Here is a 10,820-nt window from a genome sequence, read left to right as displayed (position 1 = left end):
GTTTAAATATAAATAAATAAATAAAAATAAATAAATAAAATAAATAAATAAATAAAATAAATAAAAATTAAGACCAGAGTAATTGCTGCCGATTCTGGCCCATCGCCCGAGTCCTGGAATCCAGTCAAGGCCAAGCGGCTGTGCTGAGAATCAACACCAGTGAAACCTTTACACTCTGCCTCCCTTAAGAAAAACCTCTCCCCCCCTGGATTATGCGGGAAGGCATGGTGAAAAGCAGAAATGAGGGAGGGGGCGTCAATATTTTCTGAATACACCCATTGATTATAACCAGAGGAATACCCCACCCAGGAAACCAAATATTGCAAGCGATTGCGGTTAAAACGAGAGTCCAGGATGGCGTCAATTTCATAATGCTTGTGGCCATCAATTATAGTCGGCGGGGGTATCTCCGGAGGGTCGTGCCAGGCATCTGAAGCGGGAGCCTCCTTGAGCAAACTAGAATGAAAGACAGGATGGATATTACTTAAAGAATTAGGCAGATCTAACCGGGCAGTAACATCATTAATCACTTTCATAATTCTAAAAGGTCCCACAAACTTTTTGCCCAGTTTTGAGAATTTATGCACGTCTCTGAGATTTTTAGTCGACAAATAGACCCAAGCCCCAACACGCAAAGGAAAGTCTGAACGATGTTTATCCGCCTGGAACTTTTGGGAATCTTTAGCTTGTTGCAAGGCAGTCTGAACCGTTTTCCACCCCTCAGCCAGAGATGAAATCCACTGCTGGAATTCTGGAGGGTGTAGCGCCTCCGCAGGTAGTTGGGGCAATGGCGGGAAGGAGCGGCCAGACACAATTTCGAAGGGGTTTTTTTGCGTACTGCTATGAACGGCATTGTTATAGGCGTATTCTGCAAACGGAATTAAATCACACCAGTTGTCTTGATGATAGTTGGTGTAACAACGTAAATACTGTTCGAGAGTTCTGTTCGTTCTCTCTGACTCTCCGTCACTTTGAACGTGGTAGGGGGCGGCAACCGCCGGGGTGGCCCCCAACAAGCCCAGGAAAGCTTTCCAAAATTTTGAAATGAATTGAGGTCCGCGGTCGGACACCACCTTGAGGGGGGAGGAGTGGAGACGATATATATGTTGAATGAACAGTCGCGCCAATTTAGGAGCGGAGGGAATGGAGGTGCAGGGGATGAAATGAGCTTGTTTGGAGAATAGGTCCACCACCACCCACAAGACTGTGTTTCCCTGGCTCTCTGGTAAATCCGTAATAAAATCCATTGAGATGACTTCCCAGGGACGGGAGGCAACCGGGAGAGGTTGTAACAGTCCATGGGGCTTTCCCGGAATGGATTTGGCCTCTGCACAAACAGAACACCCCTTGGTATAAGCCTCAATGTCTTTGCGCATGCCGCGCCACCAGAACTGACGGCGGGCCAAATGCAGAGTTCTGAGAAAGCCAAAATGTCCAGCCGAGCGGGCATCATGACAGGCTTCGAGAACCTGCTTACGGAGGGGGGGAGGCACGTACCAACAATCCCAGCTGTACACCCATTCACTAAAGCGCCAGCTGGGAGTCGCCTTCCCTCCATGCCCGGCAGATGGTAGAAGACCCGCCTCCTCGGAGTTCCATAGAGAGGGGAGACAAGACTGGGAGTGAGCTGATGGAGGAGGAGCGGATGTCTGAGATCGAGTAACGGCCAGCCCCAATTGGGAGGGGGAGAGGACAGTGCACGGGATGTCTCGTAAAGCAGCTCCACCCCCCCTCCCAGGAAGGCGCGACAGCGCATCAGCCAGTTTATTGGTTTTTCCGGGGAAAAAATGAACAGTGATGAGCAGCAGGAAAATGCATTAGGCCCAACGTGGTTGTTTACTTGAACATTCTGGTGAGGGGTGGAGAGGGCTGCCAAGTTCTTGTGATCCGACCAAACCTGGAAGGGGTGTTTAGCCCCCCCCTCAAACCAGTGGCGCCCAGTGGAGAGTGATACTTTGATAGCAGCAGTCTCTTTATCCCCTACAGTTGGATTTTAGTTCAGAGCCGGAGAATTTTTTGGATAAATAAGCACACGGAACAAGTCTACCATCTTTATTTAGCTGCAATGAGGCTGCGCCATGCGCCTTGTCCCCAAGGGCGTCCATTGAACCTGAAAAGGAAGGTCTGGGTCGGGGTGTTTTAAGACAGGCTCGGTAGTGAAAGCCGTTTTCAAAAGCTGGAAGGCTGTTTGACATTCCTGAGACCAAGGGAGGGGAGCCCCGGGCTTGGCAGCCTGGGAGTCTTTACCTTTAGTGCGTAATAGGTCTGTGAGTGGAAGGGCTAGTTCAGCAAATTGGGGTATAAAATCATGATAAAAATTAGCAAACCCTAGGAAAGATTGAAGTTCTTTCCGGTTGGTGGGGGCAGGCCATTGGAGGACTGCTTCAATCTTTGCAGGATCCATCTCCAAACCCTCGGAAGAGATCCTGTAGCCCAAATAGTCTATGGAGGATTGATGAAAACAGCACTTAGACAGTTTTGCGAAGAGGGAGTTGTTGAGTAAGCGTTGCAACACTTCCCGAACCAAAGCCTCATGCTCCTCCATGGTTTGTGAGTAAATTAAAACATCATCTAAGTACACAACCACACCTTTGTATAATAAGTCATGCAAAACTTCATTGATGAGGGCCATGAACGCGCCGGGTGCCCCAGCTAACCCGAATGGCATGATTAAGTATTCATACTGTCCAAATTTAGTGTTAAATGCTGTCAAATGTTCGTAGCCCTCTGCAATCCTGACCCTGTAGTATGCTTCTCTCAAATCCAACTTAGTGAAAATCCGTCCCTTGCCCAATGCATCTAAGAGGTCCTTGATTAAGGGCAAAGGGTATTTATTGGACATGGAGCAAGCATTTTAATCCTCAGTGAAATCAATTTACTAAGTCTTAAAGACCAAATTACTTTTTCTTTACAAAATAGGACAGGCGTGATCTTGTGTATGCTTGGTAGCCCGTCCCTTATAGATCTCACGAGCAAGGGTTTTATCTAAGAAGGCATGGAGTTCCTTCTCTTAGTTGGGAGCTCATCTGATAGATTCTGCCCTTGGGTAGTTGAGCCCCGAGGCTGTAATATGATTTTACAGTCCAGTGTCTCTATGGGGGGGCAATTGATCACATTCCTGTTCTTGAAACACTCTGGCTAAGTCCTGGTAAGCTTGTGGAATGCCTGTGGAATCGAAAGTCATTGGGGTGTGCACAGCCGAAGAAACCAGGGGGTTTATGTCATTAGGTGGTGGGTTTTCCCCCCAATTCATATACTCTCCACAGAGGGGATCAGTAGAAATTCCCAGTATCTAGTATTTCTTTCCAAATAATATTTGGTTCATGTAACAATAACCATGGCATACCCAGGACAATGGAATGTTTGTACTAGAGCAGAGTATAGAAACTAATCTTCTCCCAATGGTCAGCATAGCGAAGAAGAACAGGTTGCGTTTTAGATCGAGCAGACCCTCTGACTCCGAGTGAAGCTACCCAGATCCATTTGTGTGAGCGGTATGGGCTTTGCTGGAGGGAACTAGGTCTAAGCAGAGCTCCCTCTACCCACTTAAGAACGCATTAAGCAATTAGGAGCAACCCAGAATCTCCCCAGGGCTGAGGCTGGGAATCACGTGTATGCTTAGCAGGGTTAGCCAGAATCGCTTGGACCGTAATGGAAGCGCTGCCTTCACTCACACATCTAGAGTGGGACCCTTATCCATGAAGTAGCTGATGAGAGGCAAGCCGCCCGCCCCCCCCCTCCTCAGGATCAATTTCGGCAACCCCGCTTTAAAACCCGAGCCAATTGGAGGAGGGACAGGACTTCCCGTGGTAGCTTGGCAGAGGGAGTGCGAGAATTAGGAGGCAGTGGACTTCTACTTTTTTGGGCAGTTTAGCAGCCAGATGAGCCCGGTCCCCATAATAAAGGCACAATGTCCTAAGCGTCAGCCCCGGCATTCAGAGGTGGTTTCGGTAGAGACAGCGGGGCCTGGCTTGCGAGCCGCAGAGGTGGTTGTGGCAGCGGGTTTCGGGCGTGGACGGCCCCCAGAGCGAGCGTAATCCAACCGGGCCGCTACTTGCGATCCTAATTCGATCCATTCCCAGCGATAGTGCGGCGGGATACGGATAGGAAGGGACCGTTTCTCGAAGTTTGATGTCGATGGCATCAAAGAAGTATTCACATTTCATGCGTTCAAATTGCTCAGGAGGAAGTCGAGGCAGCCGCCTTTTTTTGAGAATTCATGAGCAAACTTCGGCAAAAGAGCGGTTGCCCTGCTGAATAAGATTTTATGAATGCGGATGGCTTCATTTTCAGCGTCTGGATGCTAGGAAGCGGGCCCGTAAGGCTTGAAGAAGCGCAGCCACTGTGCGCAGTATCATCTGCTTACCACAGCTCAAAAAGGGTTACAAACCAGTCAGCAACCACTTATCTAGGACAGAACCGATGCCCCGTATCTTTTCACGTTCAGATCGATATAAAATTCGTCAAACTCACTCCATATATTACGCATCGAGTTGCAGGATGAAGTAGAGGGGGGGAGTTTAGAAGCGTTCCCAGCCAGGCTGGGCAGGAATCGAGGGGGCCCTGTAGTATCCTCTCTCTACGGCCCGTGGAGCCCGCTGAAGAGGGAAGGGCTACTGATGATTGAGCAGGTAAAGCATGGAGTTGCACTTAGCAGGTTGAGGCGGCGGAGCAGGGTGAGTGGAGCAGGAAGAGCAGGGAACCGGTGGAGGCACAGGGTCCTAGCGCCGCTGGCACTCTTTTAGAAAGAAGTAGGACAGAAGCGGCAGGTGCGCGAGTTGCAGGATCTAGAAGCGTCGCCCCGATAGGAGAGGCCGTGGCGTTGGGAGCCAGGGTAACGGTGTAGGCACCGACTCGGGGCATCCTATCCCGCTGTTTCTTCAGCTCCTGTTCCGGCAATAATTCCCTCTCCTTGCGTGAGGTCAAGGCGTCTTGATGCGCATGCAAGGCCGCTTTCACAAAACCGAAGTTTGGCTAGCTTCGTCACCGTTGGATGGCTGCAGTCAGTTCACTTTGCGTTCGGATGGCTTTAATGCCTTCGCGTTGACGTTCCAGGTCCATTTTAGAGTGTTCCAGGACCTTATCATGAACCGATAAATCCTGTATATATTGCCGTTGCAACGCGTCTTTGGCTCGATCCAGTTCGAGTTGGACGTCCTTGCGCTGTTGTTCACGGTCCCTTTGCAGGTTTTCGTGCTCCTTTTGCAGCTGTTCACGTTCCTCCTCCCATAGCTGGCGTTCGCGGGCCCATGCCTCTTGGGCATCTCGCAGTCGGGCCACTTCATCATCCCAGCTTTCTTTGGACGGGAGTGGAAACAGATCCGGATGAGGAGGCAGACTTTCTTCGGATTCCTCCTCATCGGAGAGCAGCACCTCGGGTCCACCGACGGCTCCATGGGGCACCTCCTGTGCATCAGCTCCTCTTAGTCTGGGATCCGGAGCACCCGATAGGGAGCCGGCGCGAAAACCTCTCCCAATCCCCGATCCCGACAAAGCCCCGGTATCAGCTGCGGTCTTGGGTCGGGCACCGGTGCTATGCCACTGTGGTTTCTTGGGAGCATCATCGAAATACGAGTCAAGGAACCATTCAATTGACTCCTGGGTTGCCGCATGAAAAGTGGTCAGACCCGTCTCCTCCGTGACAGGTTGCATCTGAGGTTTGTAATCCACACGGAAACGGGTAGAAATCCGATCCACAGGCGCACGATCCATGGACAGCGCCCCAAACGACTCATGCAAATCCGCATGACCATTTCCACGTCCCTCATCCCAACGAAGTAAGGGAATACTCGTGTCGAGACGAGGACGGGAGAGAGTCACCAGCGAGACCCGTTCTCCTGCTGGTTCCTCCAAATCCAGAAGGGAAAGCTCGGAGCCCTCTATGGGGGCTACCGCGCCTTCCACAGTTTCAGGAATATTCAACCTCTGCATGCCGGAACACCAGAGGTCCACTGATATTTAGAAGGAAGATGAAGAAGGAGTTCTGTCACAATGTAAGGAATTCCATAGACCAGAAATAAAAGGCTTTTTTGATTTGAAGAGACCCGTTTATTCAGACATCTTAGAAAGCTCCGCATTACCTGACGTTGACAGAACTGAAAGTCTCCGCGCCAGAACCACGGGTTATAATCTCCTCCGATCCATCCCTCTGGTTTCCCACAGTCCCATTTCTCGCTTGGGAGCGGTATTCTCATCTCTCTGTGAGATAAGGCCTCTACCAGAGTAATTGCTGCCGATTCTGGCCCATCGCCCGAGTCCTGGAATCCAGTCAAGGCCAAGCGGCTGTGCTGAGAATCAACACCAGTGAAACCTTTACAATATGAAAAAGACAAGTGGTGGCAGGGAGCAGTGGTTGGGTCAGCAATGGAGTCCCTGTGAAGTTTCTCAAGAGGTTTACCAAGAAGTAACTGTTTACTACTTGAGAAACCTCCAAGGAACTTGAAATTTCTACTCAGCCTTATTTATCTTCCACCAGGGCTTCATATTTTTAGCTCTCTGGCACCCCTAATGGACGTTCTTCTGAAAAGTTCATACAGGGAAGGGTTTTTGTCTGACTTATGCTAAAGCCCTTGTCACTGTGTCTCTTGCACAGTAATACATGGCTGTCTCCTCAGCTTTCAGGTTGTTCATTTGCAGGTAGAAATTGGAGCTGTCCTTGGAGGCAGTGAATCGTCCTTGGATCGCAGGGGAATAAGAGTTAGTGCTTGAGATTTTATGGTACCTAACTAACCATTCCAATCCCTTTCCAGGTTTCTGCCGGACCCAATACATCCAGTAGCTGTTAGGATCAAACCCCGTGACTGCACAGGTCAGTTTATGGGAATCTCCGGGTTTTTTCATCACAGGATCTGACTGGGTGAGAACCACCTGTGAGAGGACACCTGTGAGGGAAAGAAGAAGGAGAAATGGTTGAGATGGGAATACCAGCAGGCAATGATCGTCACATCGGACCCAATGGTCACGAGGGAAGGAATTAAAATCTGAAAGGCCAACATACTTGGGGTGACGGCCAAGAACACGAGTGTGGGCAAGATGGACAGCATGGTGGGAAAATGGAGGTGATCTCAACCAGACTTTGTCTCTTGAGTCAGGAGGTCTGAGTGCCATCAAGAGCTGTGGAGGGTTTAAATGGGAAGGTGGAGGGTGCCTGTTTTTGCATAAGTCACAGGCATAAAAAGAGGGGCCAGGATTTGTGGGGGAGCAGAACTCCTCTGAACCTGTGATACCATTGATGAAAAGTGACAAATGTTTGGCTGTGATGTGAGACTTGATTTACATGGGAGTCATATGGAGTGATGTGATCCGCCATTTTTCGCTTTTCCCCGGTGGTTTCTGGTTGAAACTTTAGCAGTTTAGCAGTTTTTAACAAAACATTTTACATTCATGTCACATTGATGGTTTCCAGGTCAAGACTGCAAGGATCTGACAAAGTCCATACAAGCGATATAAATTGCAATTGTCTTATGCCTTCCCTTTAGCTGTGGTGTTTTACATTTTACATTATTCAGGTCAAGTGAAAATTCCATTCTAGTGGTTATTATGATTACCTGTAAAATACTTTCAGAGTGCAGTGTGCAATCTGGTTTGATAGCAGGTTATTGGTCCAAATGGGTCCCCATTTAGGCTTATTTTACCTACTGACCTACCAGCTTTTGGGTCTTCAAGATGCAGAAATCAGCAGACGAGGGGATCCTTTCCAAGACATGGGGATAATCCTTAGGGTGGATCCAGCCAGCCTAAATGTTGCTGTTCTTCCAAATTAAGTGAATCTTCCTCCAACATAAGAAGAAGAAGAAGGAGAAGGAGAAGGAGAAGAAGAAGAAGAAGAAGAGTTTGGATTTATATCTCCCCTTTCTCTCCTGCAGGAGACTCAAAGGGGCTTACAATCTCCTTGCCCTTCCCCCCTCACAACAAGCACCCTGTGAGGTAGGTGGGGCTAAGAGAGCTCCGAGAAGCTGTGACTAGCCCAAGGTCACCCAGCTGGCGTGTGTGTGAGTGTACAGGCTAATCTGAATTCCCCAGATAAGCCTCCACAGTTCAGGCGGCAGAGCGGAGAATCAAACCCGGTTCCTCCAGATTAGATACACGAGCCCTTAACCTCCTACGCCACTGCTGCTTCTAAGAGCCATTTATAATAAGAGCCATTTAAGATGGAGGAAATCCCTTGTCTCTGGTAGAAAACTTCAAAATTAAGGAAATGGTATGGTGTGCCAAAAACATTTTAGTAAAGAGATGAATAAACTTTGCTGAGTGGAATGGTAGGTTAGGGGTAATATTCTCTCTATTATCACTGTAGAGCCAGCTTAATACAGTAGTAATAGCAACAGGCTGTAACCTGGAGAACCAGGTTTGTCTCCCCAATCCACCACTTGAGCCACAGACACTTATCTGGTGAACCGCGTCCGATTCTCCTCCATGTGAAGTCTTCTGGGGCCACCTTGTGTCAGTCACAGTTTTTTCAGAGCTCTCTCAGCCCCAACTTCCCTACAAGGGGTCTGTTGTGGGGTGGGGAAGGGAAGGTGACTGTAAGATGCTTTGAGGCTCCATATGGCAGGAACAGTTTCTCCTGCTACGAAGTTGCTGCCAAAGGCCCAAGAGGAGCACCATTAATTGGCCATTCTGTTTGCAGCTCTCTCTTGTGGAGCCCTTCACACCTTTGTGGGAGTGATGTTGTTGTGCTGTGCATGAACATTACAAGTACATGGAAACATGTTCCGTGAGGACAGCCAGATCCATTTTTTAAAATGAAAGAGTAAGAAAAATGGACAATTTGAATTGCAGTTATTGCAGGATTAACAGAAATTGTTACATATAAGTTTTAACATAAAGTTATTACATGAAAAAATCTATCCATTTAAAAACAACTCATTCTAACTTATGCATTACAGTTTTTAAACTAATATACTTCCAGCTAGCATACATATAATCTAATACATATAATTCAGTTCAATTTTGATCTATCTATTTAGTATATATACTTGTTGCTGTTTTATACAGAAAGAGATTTGTATATTAAATTCTAACTAGATGACCTGAGATACATATAAACTAGTCCATCATATCTATATACTTTGTCTTTGTTACTTAAATCTAATATTTCCTCTTCAATATTTTGAAGTTGAATAAGGTTTGTTACATCAATACATACATCAATACACATTATCTATACATAAAAGAAACAACTAATACTTAGTCTTCTGTAAAGTGCTGTCTGTAGGGAGGAAAAGAGAAAAAAAAAGATGATTTAACAATTTATTACAGCCAGATCCATTTTAAGAGCTTTTTCTGTGCAACACTACAGTTAAGACTTGTCAACGTGAAATAAAACTAGAACTGTGTGTTCCTCTTTTTGATGAGCTCCCAATGGACTTTGTTTCACTGTGTGTGACTCTCGGGCACAGAAATAAACTGCAGAGTCGGCAGCAGTCACGGAGTTCAGCTGGAGGGAGAACTGGTTCTTGGAGGTGTCTGCAGAAATGGTGGCACGGCTCTGGAGAGAAGAGGCGTACCTTTTGTTCCCATTATGTGGGTATATGTATGCAAACCATTCCAGTCCTTTCCAAGGAGACTGACGGATCCAGTTCCAAGCATTGATGCTACTAGAGATGGAGACACCTGTCACTTTGCAGACCAGGTGGAGGTTCTGTCCAGGTCTCAGCGTTCCTGACCCAGATGATACCAGCTGAACATCTGAAAAGGCCCCTGGGATAAAAAGAACATGGCAATCAATTGAGAACATACTTCTAGGAGGGACTGAAGCAAACCTAGATTTCTAAAATCCTCCTAAAGTACATGCTTACATCTTGGAACGGTCACCAAGGCAAAGAAGAACAGCATCACTGCCATTATTTAGCCGAACAATTGGCTCAGCTTGTCAGATATTTTGAAGCTCTGAACATGGGTGAGAATGTGGATCCTAAATGTGAGGGTTTTCCTTTTGAGGAAGAGCTCCCATGGACCCACAAGGCTTCCTTGAGACATTTGCATGACTCCTTCCTCCAGCAGCAGATGAGCTATAAAGAGGGCATCAGAAGTGTGGTTGTGCAGAAAGCATAAGAAACATAAGAAACATAAGAACAAGCCAGCTGGATCAGACCAGAGTCCATCTAGTCCAGCACTCTGCTACTCGCAGTGGCCCACCAGGTGCCTTTGGGAGCTCACGTGCAGGAGGTGAAAGCAATGGCCTTCTGCTGCTGCTGCTCCTGAGCACCTGGTCTGCTAAGGCATTTGCAATCTGAGATCAAGGAGGATCAAGATTGGTAGCCATAGATTGACTTCTCCTCCATAAATCTGTCCAAGCCATTTTTAAAGCTATCCAGGTTAGTGGCTATCACCACTTCCTGTGGCAGCATATTCCAAACACCAATCACACATTGTGTGAAGAAGTGTTTCCTTTTATTAGTCCTAATTCTTCCCCCCAGCATTTTCAATAAATGCCCCCTGGTTCTAGTATTGTGAGAAAGAGAGAAAAATTTCTCTCTGTCCACATTTTCTACCCCATGCATAATTTTATAGACTTCAATCATATCCCCCCTCAGACGTCTCCTCTCCAAACTAAAGAGTCCCAAACGCTGCAGCCTCTCCTCATAAGGAAGGTGCTCCAATCCTTCAATCATCCTCGTTGCCCTTCTCTGCACTTTTTCTATCTCTTCAATATCCTTTTTGAGATGTGGCGACCAGAACTGAACACAGTACTCCAAGTGCGGTCGCACCACTGCTTTATATAAGGGCATGACAATCTTTGCAGTTTTATTATCAACTCCTTTCCTAATTATCCCCAGCATAGAGTTTGCCTTTTTCACAGCTGCCATGCATTGAGT

General features: G+C 47.4%; 1 gene segment (V, D, J or C); it reads right to left on the bottom strand.

Moving 5' to 3' along the window:
• Positions 1 to 9,301: 9,301 nt before the first annotated feature.
• On the bottom strand, positions 9,302 to 9,902 carry LOC125424883. The segment is given in 2 exon segments: positions 9,302 to 9,702; positions 9,801 to 9,902. Coding segments are annotated over 2 exon segments (447 nt in total).
• Between the last annotated feature and the right edge of the window lie 918 nt (positions 9,903 to 10,820).

The sequence above is a fragment of the Sphaerodactylus townsendi genome, unplaced genomic scaffold, assembly GCF_021028975.2.
Source record: "Sphaerodactylus townsendi isolate TG3544 unplaced genomic scaffold, MPM_Stown_v2.3 scaffold_1327, whole genome shotgun sequence".
Taxonomy (NCBI): Eukaryota; Metazoa; Chordata; class Lepidosauria; order Squamata; family Sphaerodactylidae; genus Sphaerodactylus; species Sphaerodactylus townsendi.
Note: the sequence above shows the minus strand (reverse complement) of the source record. Positions and strands in the feature narration are given on the sequence as shown.